At 40.9% G+C, this 19,485-nt stretch overlaps 1 protein-coding gene across 37 annotated transcripts in view; it reads left to right on the top strand.

The window, feature by feature from the left end:
• The window catches only part of LOC115143090 (gastrula zinc finger protein XlCGF57.1-like), a 32,242-nt gene extending 13,436 nt beyond the window's left edge, over nt 1–18,806 (top strand). For 13 of the 37 annotated variants that reach the window (XM_029683136.2, XM_029683121.2, XM_029683163.2 and 10 more), the window contains 13 exons: nt 1,197–1,280; nt 3,735–3,818; nt 4,744–4,827; nt 8,655–8,738; nt 9,237–9,320; nt 9,564–9,647; nt 10,438–10,521; nt 11,428–11,511; nt 12,464–12,547; nt 12,971–13,054; nt 14,027–14,110; nt 14,581–14,699; nt 15,394–18,806. In XM_029683136.2, the coding sequence (XP_029538996.1) occupies nt 1,197–1,280; nt 3,735–3,818; nt 4,744–4,827; nt 8,655–8,738; nt 9,237–9,320; nt 9,564–9,647; nt 10,438–10,521; nt 11,428–11,511; nt 12,464–12,547; nt 12,971–13,054; nt 14,027–14,110; nt 14,581–14,699; nt 15,394–15,567 (1,217 nt within the window). In that variant the 3' untranslated portion in view covers nt 15,568–18,806. The remainder of the gene's footprint in view (nt 1–1,196; nt 1,281–3,734; nt 3,819–4,743; nt 4,828–8,654; nt 8,739–9,236; nt 9,321–9,563; nt 9,648–10,437; nt 10,522–11,427; nt 11,512–12,463; nt 12,548–12,970; nt 13,055–14,026; nt 14,111–14,580; nt 14,700–15,393) is intronic. The other 24 variants (XM_029683135.2, XM_029683157.2, XM_029683160.2 and 21 more) reach the window with 22 other exon arrangements.
• Nucleotides 18,807–19,485: the final 679 nt, after the last annotated feature.

The raw sequence follows: 19,485 nt of genomic DNA on the forward strand, positions 1-19,485 counted from the left end.
TATTTCAAAATCAAAGACTATTGTCCCAGCACAGCACTACCAATACTTAGCCTTGATTCCTGTCAAATCTTAGAGAAAGACCTTGAATATTGTTTTATGTAGGCAAAAGATTTCCAAGCTAACCAGTTTAGAGGACTGATAGATTTGAATCAAACCCCCAAATCCTTGCACAACATTTGTAAATCGATGTCCCAGGTCCGATAAAACCTTTTGAACCCCCATGTTGGAATTGAGCTTGAGGTCTGGCTAAGAGCCACAACTTCAGGCTGACTGTATTTCCATAAATGTCCTATGGAAGCCATCTTTGATGGCGTTTTAGAATAGCAGGTGAACCAGACCGCTTCAAGCGTTTGAGACGTCACAATAGCATGCCAAAATCACATGGTTGTGTCAATGTGTTATGTTTAAATATGTACCAACTGCTTAAAATGTTCACATCTAATGTTCATATGAACATTATGATGTGAAGCCATGTGTCCACTGCCATTTTCACCCCAAATTCTAACCTAAACTCAGCAAAATTGCAATTGTTATTAGCTAAACCATTGGAATCATTGGTAGCTAGTAGCCACGCTTAGGCTACAACAGTGATTTTGCCTTGTATTATGGTGGTGTATTAGAGCATTGCCTTTTCTTAGCATTGCCCTTTTGAACATTAACTGCCTAATACTCATTGGGCGCTAAAATCAAGTCCCAATTGGATTAGTAGATTGTACCTTTTTGACCAACTGCTGTAACAACAAGATTTTCTGTTAAAGAAAATTGTCTGGTGAACAAGACAAACTGTGCTAAGCTTATTTAGCTGCACTAAAGGTAAAGAAATAATCCACTAAAATCTTTTGGTCTTTTTTTTCCGTTCGTCCACTGTTGATATAGTCCCAAAATGTTTCGCTTGTCAGCGATCAAGTTTTCAAGATATAGGTCTTTCAAAAAGCTATTTGTCACGTGCCACATCAACATGGTGATGCGAAACACTTCTTCATGATGTGGAAAGTGATAATTTCGTTCTTGAAAGTCCTATATCGGAACTTGATTGCTGAAATGCAAAACATTTTTGGACCACCATCAGTGCACTAATGAAAAAAATAACAAAAGATTTGAGTGGATTATTCCTTTAAGATTGATCATTTTTGGCAGTTGAACTTTTTTATACTGAAGTTGGTGCTCTGTGTGTGTGTGTGTGTGTGTGTGTGTAGGGGTGAAGCCATTTGGTTGCACCATGTGTGACAAGAGGTTCTTCCAGCGCTACCACCTGGCAAGACACAGCCTCACTCATATGGGTATGCACCCTCTCACCTTTTCCCTGTAATTAAACCCTAGTATACAGGGTTGGCAGGATTTATGAATTAGTCATGCAAAAAAAAAAATATTGTTTTAATATCCCCAAAAAGTTCTTAATTTGATTCTGTTAAAGATGAGAATGGTTTAGTTTTGCCACTGGGTGACATCATCAGCTCATGTGATGTGTTATGGTTGTGGACTAAAACATGAGATGAGGGGGAGGGGGGGCATCAAAAAATCTCTCACTTCATTGGGGGTAACATTTGAAAGATTTTTGTGAATACCTATTACGTTGTGGCAAGTATTGAAATTAGTAGTTAACTACCAATTGATTTACCATCCAAGTATATACATATAACTAAGCCTAAAAAATTAGAGGCACTAAAATAATATATTGATGCTCTGTGGGGTTAGGTGTAAAACCTTATGCTTGTGCACCGTGTCTAACATGAGGTTTGTTCAGCGCTCCCACCTGGTGAGACACAGCCTCAAACATACGGGTATGGGTCCACTTACCGTACCCTTTTCACATATAGAAGCTAGTTAAGGATGTTAGTAAAAATATTCGCAGGCACACATTCAATAACGATTTAGGACTTTGATCAATAATTATCGTGATTTGCAGTCCTTTGCAAGTTAACGCCTTTGATGAAAAGTGTTGTATTGCATCATTGCTATGTTGTATTTGCGAAGTTCCCAGTAGAACTAGGTCATAAGCCGCCACTAGAAAACCACTTTATTTTCGCAACTTCCTAAATTTAAGCACTTTTAAGAAGGCCTAGAACTACCACCAGATGATATAATCCCTTAATCTGTGTTGTATGAGATCATGAAGTGCAATTTCTTACATTCTGTGGATGGACGCCTTGTCAAATTGTGGTTCATCATAAACGAATGGCCAATCCTAAATTTTGCACACCTTGTCAACACCTTTTTGATGAACCCCAACAACCGCAAGCTATTGAGGTGGTAGTGTAATCAGATTCTAAACTGCCAATACCCGGGAAGTTGTGTGGATCGACATCAGTGTTTTTATAAGATATTTATTATAAGTATACAGTGCATTCGGAAACTATTCAGATCCCTTGACATTTTGTTACGTTACAGGTTTATTCTAAATATAAACATTTCCTCATCAATCTACACACAATACCCTGTACGGTCAAAGTATAAACAGGTTTCAGATATTTATTATTCTTATTTACATAGCTATTCAGACCTTTTGCTTATGAGACTTGAAATTGAGCGCAGGTGCATCCTGTTTCCATTCATCATCCTTGATGTTTCTACAACTTGATTGGAGTCTACCTGTGGTAAGTTCAATTGGACAGGATTTGGAAAGGTGCACACCTGTCTATATAAGGTCCCACAGTTGACAATGCATGTCAGAGCAAAAACCAAGCCATGAGGTCAAAGGAATTGTCTATGGAGCTCAGACAGGATTGTGTCAAGGCACAGATCTGGGAATGGGTACCAAAACATCTCTGCAGCATTGAAGGTCCCCAAGAACACACTGGCTGCCATCATTCTTAAATGGAAGAAGTTTGGATCCACCAAGACTCTTCCTAGAGCTGGATGCCCATCCAAACTGAGCAATCTGGGGAGAAGAGCCTTGGTCAGGGAGGTGACCAAGAACCCAATGGTCACTCTGACAGAGCTCCAGATTTCCTCTGTGCAGATGGGAGAACCTTCCAGAAGGGCAACCATCTCTGCAGCACTCCACCAATCAGGTCTTTATGGTAGTGGCCAAACGAAGCCACTCTGTAAAAGGCACATGACAGCCCACTTGGAGTTTGCCGAAAGGCAGCTGAAGGAGAAACAAGATTTACTAGTCTGATGAAACCAAGATTGAAGCCTTTTGTCCTGAATGCCAAGTGTCACGTCTGGAGGAAACCTGGCACCATCCCTACGGTGAAGCATGGTGGTGGCAGCATCATGCTGTGGGGATGTTTTTCAGTGGCAGGGACTGTGAGACTAGCAGGTCTCTCCGATCTAACATATTTGTAGAGACCTGAAAATAGCTGTGCAGCATCGCTCCCCATCCAACCTGACAGAACTTGAGAAGATATGCAGAGAAGAATGGGAGAAACTCCCCAAATACAGATGTTCCAAGCTTGTAGCGTCACTCCTAAGAAGACTTGGCTGTAATCGCTGCCAAAGGTGCTTCAACAAAGTACTGAGTAAAGGGTCTGAATACTTACGTAAATGTCATATTTCAGTTTTTTCTTAACACATTTGCAAACATTTCTAAAAACCTGTTTTTTTTTTATTTGTCATTGAGGGATATAAAAAAATTATATATTATAATAAGGCTGTAATGTAACAATGTGGAAAAAGACGAGGGGTCTGAATACTTTCCGACTGAACTGTAAATGCATACATCTTAATTTTGGAGGACTTTAATTGACGGACAGTGGGGCATAAAAATAATATGATGTTCTGTGTGTGTATAGGGGTGAAGCCGTATGCTTGCACCATGTGTGACAAGAGGTTTTTCCAGCGAGACCATCTACGGAGACACAGCGTCACTCATATGGGTATGGGTCCATTCTGGTATACAGGGTTGGAACGATTTTGCCTATATTCTAGTTACTGCACGAATCAAGGATGGCTAAGAAAACATAATTTGTTTATGATGAAAAACAATTGGTTGTAGAATTTTTTTGTGCTACAATCTGAACCCCCCCCCCCCCCCCAATCTTACTGCTTGAAATCAGGATGTTGATAAGTGTTCTTTGGATATTGTTGATCATACTAAATGTGGTGTGAAGTTTATGGTACTATATAATGAACTTCTCATCTGTGCAATTTCTTGCATTCTCAGCTCTGTGGGTGACACCTAGTAAAATTGCCTCATCCTTATTGGCCATCATTAATTCGCACAACTTACCAACACCTTTCTTTTATATATATTTTTTTAATATACCCCAACAACCGCAAGCTATTGAGGTGGTAGTGTAATCGGATTCTTCAAGGTGAATAACATGGAAGTTATGGTGCGTTCGATTGCTGTTGGAAATAAAAGAAAATGACTTCCCAACTCGGAAATAACCACTTGAACGACCCTCCGAGTTGGAGTGGTGGGAAACTTGGGCCAGTATAAAAATACCATAATTTCTGAGTTGCGACATCGTCCCTGTATTTGACACTTTTTGACCAAATATGGTAAAGCGAAGCCATTTACAGTAATGTAGCTAGTTTGGCCCATAATGTCTGTGTTGACACATTGTCCACGTTAGCAATCTAGCAACGTTGGTTCTTTGCCATCAAGTTGAAATGTCATTGTACGCACTCGTGTCATATTTACGACTTCAGCAACTGTACAATACGAGAACCATTCCAGCACATCACCATTGATATCAGTGGTTTATCAGAAGTAAATGTATACACACCTAAGCTTAATTTTGGAAGACTTCAGTTGATGGAGAGAGACTTTAAAAACACTATTTTCTCTGTGTACAGCGGTGAAGCCGTTTGCTTGCACCATGTGTGACAAGAGGTTTTATGAGCGCCACCACCTGCGGAGACACAGCATCACTCATATGGGTATGGGTCTGTTCACCATGACCGTGTCATTAAGATCAGGCTACACCTGAACCCTGGTATACAGCGTTGGCAGGGTTTAAATGCCAACCACTGTGCATATTAAGGATGGCCAATAAAATATACAATGCCTTCAGAAAGTATTCAGACCCTTTTGACTTTATCTGTTCAGGGCAGGGTAGCCTAGTGGTTAGAGCGTTGGACTAGTAACCGAAAGGTTTCAAGTTCAAATCCCAGAGCGGACAAGGTACAAATCTGTCGTTCTGCCCCTGAACAGGCAGTTAACCCACGGTTCCTAGGCAGTCATTGAAAATTAGAATTTATTTTTAACTGACTTGCCTAGTTAAATAAAGGTAAAATAAATTAAATCCACATTTTGTTACAGCCTTGTTCTAAAATGGATTAAATAATTTTTTCCCTCATCAATCTGCACACAATGTCCTAAAAATAATGACAAAAATAGGTTTTTAGAAATGTTTGCAAATGTATTAAAAATAAAATACAGATACCTTATTTATATAAATATTCAGACCTATTGCTGTGTGACTTGAAATTGACCTCCGGTGCATCCTGTTTCCATTCATCATCCTTGATGTTTCTACAACTTAGAGTCCACCTGTGGTAAATTCCATTGATTTGGAAAGGCACACAACTGTCTATATAAGGTCCCACAGTTGACAGTGCATGTCAGAGGAAAAACCAGGCCATGAGGTCGAAGGAATTGTCTGTAGAGCTCCGAGACAGGATTGTGTCGAGGCACAGATCTGGGGATGGGTACCAAAACATTTCTGCAGCACTGAAGCTCCCCAAGTGGCTGTGGCTGCCATCATTCTTAAATGGAAGAAGTTTGGAACCACCAAGACTTCCTAGAGCTGGTCACCCGGCTAAACTGAGTAATCGGGGGAGAAGGGCCTTGGTCAGGGAGATGGGAGAACCTTCCAGAAGGACAACAATCTCTGCAGCACTCCACCAATCAGGACTTTGAGTGGCCAGACGGAAGCCTCTCCTCAATAAAAGGCACATGATAGCCCGCTTGGAGTTTGCATAAAAGGCACCTATAGACTCAGACCATGAGAAACAAGATTGGTCTGGTCTGATGAAACCAAGATTAAACTCTTTGGTCTGAATGCCAAGCGTCACATCTGGAGGAAACCTGGCACCATCCCTACGTTGAAGCATGGTGGTGGCGGCAGCATGTTTTTCAGTGGCAGGGACTGGGAGACTAGTCAGGATCGAGGGATTGATGAACTGAGCAAAATACAGAGATCCTTAATGAAAACCTGCTCAGACTGGGGCAAACGAACACCTTACAACAGGACATCAACCTTAATCACACAGCCAAGACCACGCAGGAATGGCTTCGAGACAAGTCTCAATGCCTTTGTGGCCCTGCCAGAGCCCATACTTATACCCGATCGAATATCTCTGGAGAGACCTGAAAATAGCTGTGCAGCGACGCTCCCCACCCAACCTGACAGAGCTTAAGAAGAATGGGGAAAATTCCCCAGATAAGGTGTGCCAAACTTGTAGCGTCATACTCAAAGAAGACTCTAGGCTGTAATCGCTGCCAAAGGTGCTTCAACAAAATACTGAGTGAAGGGTCTGAATACTTACAGTACCTGTCAATAGTTTTTCTTTATTTGCTCTATTTCTACGTTGTAGAATAATAGGGAAGATCTCAACTATGAAATAACACATGGAATCATGTAGTAAACAGTTTTAAACAAATCAAAACACATTTTAGATTCTTCAAAGTAGCCACCATTTGCCATTGACAGCTTTGCACGCTCTTGGCATTCTCTCAACCAGCTTCACCTGGAATGCTTTTCCAACAGTCTTGAAGGAGTTCCCACATATGATGAGCACTTGTCGTCTTTTCCTTCACTCTGCGGTCCAACTCATCCCAAACCATCTCAATTGGGTTGAAGTTGGGTGATTGTGGAGGCCAGATCATCAGATTCTTCACTCCGTCAATCTCCTTCTTGGTCAAATAGCCCTTACAAAGCCTGGAGATGTGTTGGGTCATTGTTCAGTTGAAAAACAAATGACAGTCCCACTAAGCGCAAACCAGATGAGATGGTGTATCGCTGCAGCATGCTGTGGCAGCCATGCTGGTTTAGTGTACTTTGAATTCTAAATAAATCAGTCACCAGCAAAGCACCATCACACCACCTCCATGCTTCATGGTGGGAACCACACATGAGGTCATCCGTTCACCTACTCTGCGTCTCACAAAGTTGGAGCCCAAAATCGGAGCAGTTGGAGCCTAAAATCTAAAATTTGGAATCATTAGACCAAAGGACAGATTTCTACCAGTCTAATGTCCATTGTTCGTGTTTCTTGGCCCAAAGAAGTCTCCTTCTTTTTGGTGTCCTTTTTAGTAGTGGTTTCTTTGCAGCATTTCAACCATGAAGGCCTGATTTCATGCAGTCTCCTCTGAACAGTTGATGTTGAAATGTGTCTTTTACTTGAACTCTGAAGCATTTATTTGGGCTGCAATTTCTGAGGCTGGTAACTGTAATGAACTTATCCTCTGCAGCAGAAGTAGTTCTGGGTCTTCCTTTCCTGTGGCGGTCCTCATGAGAGCCAGTTTCATCACAGCGCTTGATGGTTTTTGCAACTGCACTTGAAGAAACTTTCGAAGTTCTTGACATTTTCTGGTTGACTGACCTTCATGTCTTTAAAGTAATGGACTGTCATTTCTCTTATTTGAGCTGTTCTTGCTGTAGTATGGACTTGGTCTTTTACAAAGTAGGGCTATCTTCTGTATACCACTCCTACCATGTCACAACACAACTGATTGGCTGAAACTCATTAAGAAGGAAAGAAATTCCACAAATTAACGTTTAACCAGGCACACCTGTTAATTGAAGTGCATTCCAGGTGCATACCTCATGAAGCTGGTTGAGAGAATGCCAAGAGTGCAAAGCTGTCAAGGCAAAAAGACTGCTTTGAAGAATCTCAAATATATTTTGATTTGTTTAACTTTTTATTGTTTACTACATGATTCCATCCATATGTGTTATTTCATAGTTTTGATGTATTCAGTATTATTCTACAGTGTAGAAAATTGTAAAAATAAAAACCCTGGAATGGGTGTCCATTTATGACTGATACTGTATGTAAATGTAATATTTCCTTTTTTTCCTTCAAATTTCTAAAAATAAAGGAATGTTTTTTGCTTTGTCGTTATGCTGTATTGTTTGTAGATTGAGAATGTTTTATTGAATAAGGCTGTAACGTAACAATGTTGAACAAGTCAAGGGGTCTGAATACTTTCACAGGGCACTGTAACTAGTATATGATGAATGTTGGCTATATCGTGGTTCTCCAAATTTGTATTTTTACTTTTCCTTCAACTCAATATGTGAATTGATCAAGTGTTACCATAATTGTTTTTCTTGTCTTGTGGAAACACCGTAACCCACCCAATCCTGCTGCTTGAAATTAGCATGTTGATAACAATAATGCAGCTTGGTACATATTGTGGGTCATACTGTTATGTGGTGTGAAGTTAATGGTAAGAGATCACAAACTTGTCGTCATCCAAGTGCAGATTTTATTGGCTACCCTTAATTCACGCATCTTGTCAACACTTTTAGTTTATAAAACCCCAACAACCGCAAGCTATTGAGGTGGTGGAGTATTTTGATTCCTCCGGGTAAATAACCTGTAAATTATTGACATCCAGTGATTTATTATTATTATTTATTTATTTTTAAATAGGAAATCAATGTCGTATAAATGTATATACTTGACCTTTTAATATTGGAAGACTTCACTCGATGAACAGTGAGACACAAAAATAACCTGATGTTCTGTGTGTGTAGGGGTGAAGCCGTTCGCTTGCACCATGTGTGACAAGCGGTTTTATGAGCGCCACCACCTGCGGAGACACAGCATCACTCATATGGGTATGGGTCTGTTCACCATGCCCGTGTCATTAAGATCAGGCTACACATGAACCCTGGTATACATACTGGTATACATACTCACGCACCAGACCCTTTAACCCAATAGTAACAACGGGAGAAAGCCCTGGGAAATGTGGCTAGCTGCTTCAGTCCTTTCTGTTTTACTTTTCTTTTCTTTCCTTCGGATAGTTGGTTTTCCCCACAAGCGCTACACATTGACCACAGATTTTGACGATGTATAACCTGCAGGTCTTGTATATTTCGCTAACACACCACACGTCTCTGATTTGGAGCCATGCCTCAAATTGGTTTGCTAAGATCAAACTATTACAAATACGTCACTTCGTAAGTTCACACCCACTAAGGCCAGATGTACCACCGGCTAATAAAGCACATCAGATGTTTATATGCAGTCGTTTTAGTATACAGTTTTAACTGAACTTAATAATATTGACTGAGTGAGAAACAAAAATAATCTGATGTTCTGTGTGTGTGTAGGGGTGAAGCCGTTCGCTTGCACCATGTGTGACAAGAGGTTTTATCAGCGTCACCACCTGCGGAGACACAGCATCACTCATATGGGTATGGGGCCGATCACTGTACCCGTGTCATTAAGATCAGGCTACACCTGAACCCTGGTCTACAGGGGTGGCGGGATTTAAATGCCAGTCATCATACACAAGAAATGTGCAGATAAGATATTTGATAACAATCTCCCATAAGTTCTGATGGAAAGCAGTGGCGCTTAAATTAATACACAATATTGGAGTACTTTTAGTGGATGAATTTTGAGAACCTAAGTAATATATTGTTTTGTGTGTATAGGGGTGAAGCCGTACGCTTGCACCATGTGTGACAAGCGGTTTTACCAGCGCCACCACCTAGCAAGACACAGCGTCACTCACATGGGTATGTCATTAAGGCTATTGGTGAAATGTTTGCATGTTAGGTTTGAGATCCAAAACGCCCCATAATTCCATTTCCCTTGAGGATGAGAAGGGCTAATATTACTACCAGATGTTGTCATCAGCTCATGTGATGTGTTTTGTTATTTGGGGAAAAACAACTACACCGACTGTTCGATAACTCGCACCTCAATAGCATGCGGATTCAGATAACTTGCGTTATCTAATTGTTTATTTTCAACCCGAAAATATTTGAATTGAGCAAGTTCTTAAAAAAAAAAAATTCAACCTTTTTGTAAAGTAGTTGAAGTCGGTTTACCATCTGAAAACGGGTCAGTTCTGCTACATGAAAGCAGCTTGTTGATAACAGAACGGCACTCTGTACATATTATTAGTTGTCCTGTATTCTGTGTGACGTGGTGTTTTAGGTATGAGATGGTGAACTTGTCATTAAGTGTGATATTTCTACATTCTAAACCCTATATTTTCTACCATAATTAAAATGGTGTTCTATAAAGATAACATTTTGTTGCTCAGCCTCAATTCACGTATATCCAAAAATATAACATTAACTTGTGCTTTGTTGGACTCCCAAAACCACCGCGAGTTATCGAAGTGGCGGTGTAATTTACATTTCTTCAGTGTGAATCCTCTGTTATAATTGCATAGATTAACAACAGTGGTTAATAAACAATCAACGCGTACACATATTAATCGACTCAAACATTTTCAATTGTTATAATACAATGATGTTCTGTGTGTGTGTGTGTGTGTGTGTGTGTGTGTGTGTGTAGGAGTGAAGCCGTATGCTTGCACCATGTGTGACAAGAGGTTTTATCAGCGCCACCACCTGGCCAGACACAACGTCACTCACATGGGTATGGGTCAGATCACTGTACTCCTGTCATTATGACCAGGCTACACCTGAACCCCAGTATACAGGGTTGGCAGGATTTATAAACTAGTAATGCACAAAGAAATGTACAGGTGAAATATATAGTTTATTTTATTATAGGTTTTAATATCCAAATAAGTCCAGAATTTAATTACCCTTTAAGGATGATTCTGTTGGGCTAATATCACCTCCGGATGACATCAGCACATGATGTCTTCTGGATAAAAGCATTACATTTTTTGGCTAGAAACTCCATTGACCACTCAGTAACTCATGCCTCAGTAAGTTCTAAAAAAACATGTATTTTTTTAAATGATGGTTGTGGAGATGTCTTCCAGGATTTGTATGTGTGTTTTTTTTCTTCAAACCTGACAGTTATGTGTTATTGTAAATGGAGGTCATTGAAAACTGTTAAAGATTTCTACAATCTGAAAACACCCAATCCTGCTCAGTGTTGCCAACTTGGCCACTTTGCGCTAGAGTCACTAGATCTAGCAAAGTTTTGGATCCCTCCTCCCATTTCTACCCCCTGAAAGTGACTAAGACAAATTCAGCAGTATTCAAGGCATTCTCAGAGGGTTTGCTTCTGAGAGGTTTCAGGAATTAGCAACCGGCTATGTGATGTTCACATTCCTTGCAATTTGTTGTCATCTAACAACTTCTAGTGACAAATTGTGCAGCCAATAGCTACCCCCCCCTCCCCTCCCCCTAAAAAAAAGTTGGTAACACCAGTCCTGTTGTGTGAAGGCAGAATGTTCATAATAGCCACGGGTATATAGTCAGTCCTGCTGTTTTTGTGCTTGGGGTTTATGGTAAACCTAATATTGGACTTTAATATGGTGTGTGAGGCACAACAGTAATGTATTGATGCTCTTGTGTGTGTGTATAGGAGTGAAGCCGTACGGTTGCACCATGTGTGACAAGAGGTTTTACCAGCGTTACCTCCTGGCAAGACACAGCCTCACTCATTTGGGTATGGTCCGCTCACCGTACCCACCGTACCCAAGATTAGGCTACACCTGAACCCCACTATACAGGGTTGGCAGAATTGATATGCTAGTTGTGCTAAAATAAATATATAGGTGAAATGTTGTTTTAGATGTTCAGTTTCATTACCCCAAGAAATCCATGTAATTTATCTTAAGGATGAGAAGGACTAGTTTTACAACCAAATGTCATCAGGCCATGACATGTGTTGTGGACTAAAGCATAATAAATGCATTAATCTTAATTGGCGAAAATAACAACACTGACCACACAGTAAAACATGCCTCAATCATTTTTCAATTGGAATAACTCACGTTTGTCGAGATGTCTTCCAAAAGGTTAGGTGTGTTTTCAAACCAGTTATGATGAGTGTTTTTGGAATTGCTGTTATTGGGAACCTGCAGAATCTGTTAAAGATGTCTACAATCTGAAAACATCCAATCCAGCTTAGTGTTGCGAACTTAGCCACTTTGCACTAGATCTTTTGGATCCCCCTCTCCTTTCCCCCCTAAACATGACTAAGGAAAATTCAGCAACATTTAAGGAATTCTGAGTTTTAACTCTGAGTGTTCAGAAAGTCAGCGACTTGCTTGCAGTGAATTTGCCTATTCAGAACAGCAGCATACGCACTCACTGTGCTGATGATCACATGCCTTACAAATTTGTGTTGACATTATCACACAAATCAATTTTCTACTTCGTCTACAATTTCTAGTGATATATTGCGCTACCAATACCTGTTTGCTTTCCCCACAAAAAGTTGGCAACACCAGTTCTGTTGCGTGAAGGCAGAAGGTTGATAACAGCACCTGGTGTATATTGTCTGTGCTGTATTTGTGTCTGAAATGTGTGGTAAACCTAATAGTGGAAGACTAACGAGGTACAAAGTTGTGTATTGATGCGTGCGTGTGTGTGTGTGTGTGTGTGTGTGTGTGTAGGGGTGAAGCCGTACGGTTGCACCATGTGTGACAAGAGGTTTTACCAGCGATACCACCTCTCAAGACACAGCCTCACTCATTTGGGTATGGGTTCGTTCACCGTACCCACTGTGCCCAAGATCAGGCCACACCTGAACCCCACTATACAGGGTTTTCAGGATGTATATGCTAGTCGTCATGCACAAAGAAATATAGGTGAAGTATTGTTTTCAAGTTAGGTTTGATTTCCAGAAGTCTGGATGAGAAGGGATATTTTTACCGTTTAGACTACAATCATCAGCTCATGTGATGTGTTGTGGCTGTGGACTAAAGCGTTTAAAAAATACATAGTAAAAACAAATTGTTGGAGAAAACATCTCCCTTATTCTTCCATCTGAATCCCCCTGTCAATGACTGCATGGATTGAAATGAGTGGTTAAATTTAAGCATAAATGGATATACTGTACTTTAAACTTCCAATTGGAGTGTGAGGAACAAAAGTAATATCTCAATGCTCTGTGCATTCAGGTGTGAAACCTTACGCTTGTACCATGTGTGACATGAGGTTTGTTCAGCGCTACCACCTGACAAGACACAGCCTCACTCACACGGGTATGGGCCCGCTCACCGTACCCATCACACATATAGAAGCTAGTAAAGGATGTTAGTAATGGACTTTCACAGATGAAAGTATTGGAAGAGTTCTAGAAAAGAACAGTTTCTCATCTACATCATTTTGTAAGGAGAAATGAGTATTTAGTTTTTAAGTTTTAAACACTGCAGCAACGCTATTTGTAATACATTCTAGTACATGTTCCATATTATCTGTTTCAGAAATGCCGTTTTAAAGCTCGACCCCTAAAGATCTTCAGCTAATTGCGATTTTATCATTTGGATGTCAAGATAATGAATACATAATTTATTAGAATAATGAAATGTTTCCAACATGTCTTGACCAGGCACTTCCATGTCGGCTTAAATCATTTATATTTTAAAACAAGGTGGCGTTTTTAGGCTTGTGAGAGATTGTCTAGCTACTTAGCTAGACAATGATCGTTTAGTGTACATTTCTGTTAACTTGTAACTACAACTAACATGGTAAAATGGTTAGTTTTCGATGTTGACACACATGGTACGTTATTTAGTGATATTTACTTTACGATATTTGGCTTTCGAGCTAGTTATTTTGTGGTGGGATAATGCATTCTGCAATGGCTTTATTGACACACAATTCCAGATTTTATTATGTACTTTTATTCGGTGCTTAGTTCACAATTAGTTCACAATTGCATGCGTTGATTGTTCATATTTAGCTACTCTTGTTTTTTTTGATGCAACAGTTGAAATATCAAAAGTAGTCTTCATTTGAGCTGATAGCACCAGTTAGATTGCAGCATCTTCACATCCTTGTAATAGATTGTCCACATTGTGACATGGACAAAAAGCACTTACTGTAATTGTAACATGCTTATGGTAGACAACTTTTCTCTCAGAATAGTGTTTGTAGAGCTAGCTTGAGCTCTTTCAGTTGTGTTTGTACACATTGGAGAATGAGAGCTAATGTATTGCTCTGTGTGTGTATAGGGGTGAAGCCGTATGCTTGTTCCATGTGTGACATGAGGTTTATACAGCGTAACCACCTGGAGAGACACAGCCACACTCATACGGGTATGCGCCCATTTACCATACCCTTATCCCCAAGAAAGGCTCTTTTTAATCAAAAAACATACGACCACAACAAACTCGAGTTTGGATTGTCAAGTCATTTGATGGGATGTTGAACCAGCCTCAAACTATCAAGTAAAACGTTTCAGGGGCATCGAGTTGGTATGATGAATATCATTTTTTTTTTAATACAAAAACAGAGATTCCACTCTAATCTACACATAATGAGTTGATGACAAAACATCTTAAAATGTTACCGGAAGTGTAGTTTCCTATCATGCTTAATTCCTGTCCAGAAATTGACTTAGTTTTGTCATGAGAACTAAAGAAACCTAGTTTCCCATCACTTTAACAAACATTTGTAGATGCAGTTAATGTAACCAGGAGACTTTAGTAAGAGCAAATCATATACAGTTTGTTGTGGTTGGACTCTGTGGATTTGATGTGATGAATCTGTTTGTGTGCTCTTTTAGGGGAGAAGCCTTTTGCTTGTGACATGTGTGACATGAGGTTTATCCAGCGTTACCATCTGGAGAGACACAAGCGTGTCCACAGCGGAGAGAAGCCTTATCAGTGTGAGCGCTGCCAGCAGGTAAGAGAACGCGCGCGCACACACACACCCAGGCACACACACACCCAGGCACGTACACACACACACACACACACACACACCCAGGCACGTACACACACACACACCCAGGCACCTACACACACACACGGCCGCCCGCATTGGAAAGATACCTTCTCAGTGTGAGCAGTGCCAGCTCATAACAGAACACGCCTTACGTGCTGGTACTGAGGAACGCATGCACACGTGGACCCACATGGAAATGTCCTCTTACGTCACAAAACATCTGTCGCAGGGTGAGCAGTGCCAGCTCATAGCAGACTGTTATCACAGAAGCACACATACATACTGATACAGGCACGCATCATACCTATGCAGCACTTGTAGCGAAGATGTGCCCTACCAAGTTAGAAAAGTAATGTTTGAGGGCGAGCAGTGCCATCACGTAAGATAACGTATCTCACTGGTGATGCACACAGTGACACATACGAACACAAACAGATGCCTGCCCGCGTCAGTGTTCTCCGTATGAGCAGTGCCAGCAGGTAAGAGAATGTGTGCACATACTCTGACAGGCGCACACGAGCCTCCATGCACGAGAAAGTCCCATTTGATCAAACAGACACAGTGGGTTTAGTTGTATTGGGCATGTGTCCACACACTCATCTGTTTTTTAAAATGAATGCTGAATAAATCCTCCTCTATGTATGTGTTGTAGAACTTCTCGCGGACGGACCGGCTGCTTCGACATCGACGGCTGTGCCAGGGCAGGGGTGTGGCCAAGGTGGAGAACCAGCCGTGCTGCGAGCCCCGCCCTTACTCCCAGGAGCCCCCGCCCGCTCCACCAACTTGGAGCCCCCTGCACCCCCCTCCTGGTCGGCTGGCTGTCTGACTGACATTCCCACCACCCCCATCGTCCCTCCATACACTTACACACATACACGACTACCACCTCCACAGAGAGACAGGACTTGCCACAGGGTCTTTGTCATGCAGCCCTGCGCTCAGTGGCCACACTCTGGCAAAGACTGATCCTGCAGCTCCAGTCCTGAGGTTACTATGACAGAGGGGACAAATACAGGTAACTGCCCAAATAAAGGAAACACTTGAGTAAATGAGGGATACAAAGTATATTGAAAGCAGGTGCTTCCACACAGGTTTGGTTCCTGACTTAATTAACATGCCATCATGCTTAGGGTCATGTGTGAAAATGCTCAGTTGCCCCTTAGTTTAGCTCCTATGACTAGAAGGAGAGATCTGTGACTTTGAAACAGGTCTCAAAGGTGCATAGGGGTTTAAAGTGTGTGTGTGTGTGTGTGTATGTCTCAGTCACCAGATCTCAACCCAATTGAACACTTAACGGGAGATTCTGGAGCGGCGCCCGAGAAAGATTTTTCCTCCACCGTCAACAAAACACCAAATGATGGAATTTCGCGTGAAAGAACGGTGTCGCATCCCTGCGCTAGAGTTCCAGACACTTGTAGAATCCATGCCACGGTGTTTTGAAGCTGCTCTGGCTCGTGGTGGCACAATGCCCTATTAAGACACTTTATATTGGTGTTTCCTTTATTTTAGCAGTTACCTGTTTTTATTTGTTGTGTTTTGTCGTCTTTTGAGAGCGAGTTTCCTTCGATAGTTAGTCTATTTTGTTCTTAATATATCAGATCCTTTCTCAAAGTTAAGTTTTGTATTATTTAGGTTTATTGTTTGTGCACTTGGTGGTACTCTTGGGGAGGGTGGGGTTCTGTTTGTCGTTACACCATGGTAATGATGAATGTGTGTGTGTGTGTGTATATATATATATATACATGAATATATAACAGTATACAACAGAGGATGTCTGTGGAAAATGTAGAACATGTAGTTTGTGAAAGGGGGAAAAAAGGAGAAGTTGTCAGACTGGTACAGGTGTCAGAACTGTTAAAGAAAAAGGGGTTCCATATAGTTAATTTAGGACGGTATAAGCAAGTGGAGGACGTCCTAACAGGTCAAAGGTGAAGGGTCAGGTCAGAGGATGTTTTATTGGATAGAGGATGTGCTGATGACTCAGGAAGTGGCACGGGCAGGATGACGGCGTTACCATTTCCCATTACACCCTTTAACGGTGTACGTATGTACAGAGGTCTATGTGAGAAGATCGCAGGCTCTTTCACGGTCAGTTCCATTACAGATGTACGTGGAAAACAACGGCACAAGATGGCAGCTTCAGCAAGTTTGTACAGATCCTCACGTTGAGAGGATAGCAGGAGGTATACAAAATCTTGTGGCCTTAGAGCGTGCTTATTTTTTACATGTTTTGTATTTTATTCATTTGCCTTTTTTGTTTTTTGAATTAATGGTTTAATTATTATTATACGATTATAAGGACGAGCCACTGCCTTTTACAAGCGGGGTATATTTTTCCAAAGCTGTCAACCTTATAGAACACTGCTTACTGCAATGGCACTATAAGGCATAGGCTTATAGTGCCATTGGCAAATCCTTCCTCTGTTCTTTGAGATAATTGATATAGTGCTGGTTATTATTGTTAATAATGTAACCCCTTGTGTAATCATTTGACAATTCCAGTGAGATGCTAATATCAGTCAGGCAGTGCTTTGGCCAGCTACAGGCCATATCGATCATTTTGTCATAGCTAAATCAGCAATTGCTTTCACTACACACTAACAAATGCCTTTTCCTGAGTTATGTGGGGTATGTGTGTGTATAAAGGATTTGTGTTATGTTCTTTCTGGGGTTAGCCTTAACCCAAATAAGATCTGACTCTTAAATAATCAATGTAGTGCTAAATGATATTGTAATGAATGACTCTGTAACATGTAACAAACTTTTAAACATGTCTGTGGTTTACCCCCTCTAATTGTAATGGTTACAGAGCACGGAGATGCTCTAGTTAATGTCTACCTACTCTGACATTTTATCTATTTCTATGTGGGTTAGTCAGTGGGTCTGTTAGCGGTGTTCCCCAGCAGCCTGTCTGGACTAGTAGAGCAGCCTAGGAGGGGCTCTCTGAAACTTGGCCCTGAGGACTCCCTGTGTGTGCTGGACTTCACTTCAACCGAATCATTGAATTGAATGAATGTTTCTCTATATCACCATGCTACTACTGTTAGTGAAACAATGTACCTTTGTTTATTGAGTAATACCGTATGTATATTCCAGAAATGTTGCGATGTACAGTCGGCAGTAGTTAAGAGATTGGACTGTTCAATTATGCCTGAGTGATTAGAGGATGCCATCCAGCAAACACAGGTGCCTCCTAGTACCAGGGTTAAGAGACTCCAGCTTACTGTATGATTTGGCAAGCCCTTTCCCTAAGAAATGTGGGGAAGATGCCACCAGTGACCACGACTGCCCACCTGTGAGGCCATAGGGCAAGGCGGGTTGCCATGAACTTTTAAATCCCTATGTTCTTGTCTTTTTAAGTATTGTTATCAATCTTATGGTGAAAATGCAATAGAATCTCTTTGTCTGATCAGTTAATACAGTGAAATGTTTTTTTTCTTCTAAGCATCAGACAAAGGATGGAGCGATTTAGAGAAGAGCTCTTCTCTCTTCCCCATCGCATTTGACGATTCTGTTAATGTTTCAAGGACCTTTTTTATTTCATTTCTGAAAGTATTGTAAACACTGGAGTGATAAAAACAAAAGACAAAAAAACATGGAATATGGATATTTTTCTTTTTTAAATCAGTACTAGATTTTAGTCTTTAGACAGAGCCTCTTACTCCTCAACTTGACAAAGAAGATGGACAGAACCATTAGGATCAGGACTGTGTTGAGAGCCCAGGGCATCTAGTAATTTAAACATTAGAGGTGGTTGTACCTCAAGACAATGACTGTTTTCATACAAATCCCCTTCTATTTGTAGTAAATGATATTGCTAGAGGTAAGCAACAGCATCTACAGTAGCTATCACAGGTTAGCCTTTTATTTTTCTCTGTTAGTCTTGCATGCAGTTATGGTCCTCCAGTTAAGATGGGATCTTATATTGATTATTCTTTTGTGTAGGCAAAATAAGTGCATCAAAAATAACTAAAATAAACCTTGTGATCCAGTTAGTTTTAATTGTATGGAGTAAGGGGAGAGGCTTCTTACCATTATGCTGAAATAAAAAGACTTTGTAAAAGACGTGAGTTTTGTGTCTGTTTTAATCCCGACAGTCCTGTCTAGGATCGATGGCGTGATGGGGAGTGTATGCATATGTGTCCTCAGGAGGGTGCCAAAGTTGAGAGGAAATATGAGATGAACACGGAATGATTATCAGGGAAATTACAATATGACACTGACTAGCCTGAGTGCCGGTATGTGCGATCATGTCAACTTGTCACTTAGTGTCATGCCAAGCATGTTTGGCTTGACAATGAGCAATGGACTTGGCAAGAGCACAAACCTGATCTGGGGCCGGGGTAATATGGCACCACTGTCTGGATAGAATCATTTGTTCTTTGGTGTTTTATTGAAACATTGCTATGCTTAGTTATATACTCTTCATTGGACCTGATTATAAAAATAAAAAACATTGATGCTGATCCTAAAATGTAGCTGGGGTGACTTGTGGCGTTCTCTAGAGAGCCTATACCAAGCAGTAGTTGGTGTTCATGTGTTGGCATGAATTCGAAAGACGTAGTTGATATAACTGCAACCCATTTCTTGTCAAATTAAATGGCCCGCCTTGGGTTCAATTAAACTGTGTTTGTGATCAGGAAGTTCTTTTTGAATGTATTTCCCCAGAAACACTGACCTTGGTCGTTCACCCCACATCCCCCTCAAACAATCAACACCTGCAGAGGAGGGCTGAACATAATGA

The sequence above is a fragment of the Oncorhynchus nerka genome, linkage group LG15 (assembly GCF_034236695.1).
Source record: "Oncorhynchus nerka isolate Pitt River linkage group LG15, Oner_Uvic_2.0, whole genome shotgun sequence".
NCBI lineage: Eukaryota > Metazoa > Chordata > Actinopteri > Salmoniformes > Salmonidae > Oncorhynchus > Oncorhynchus nerka.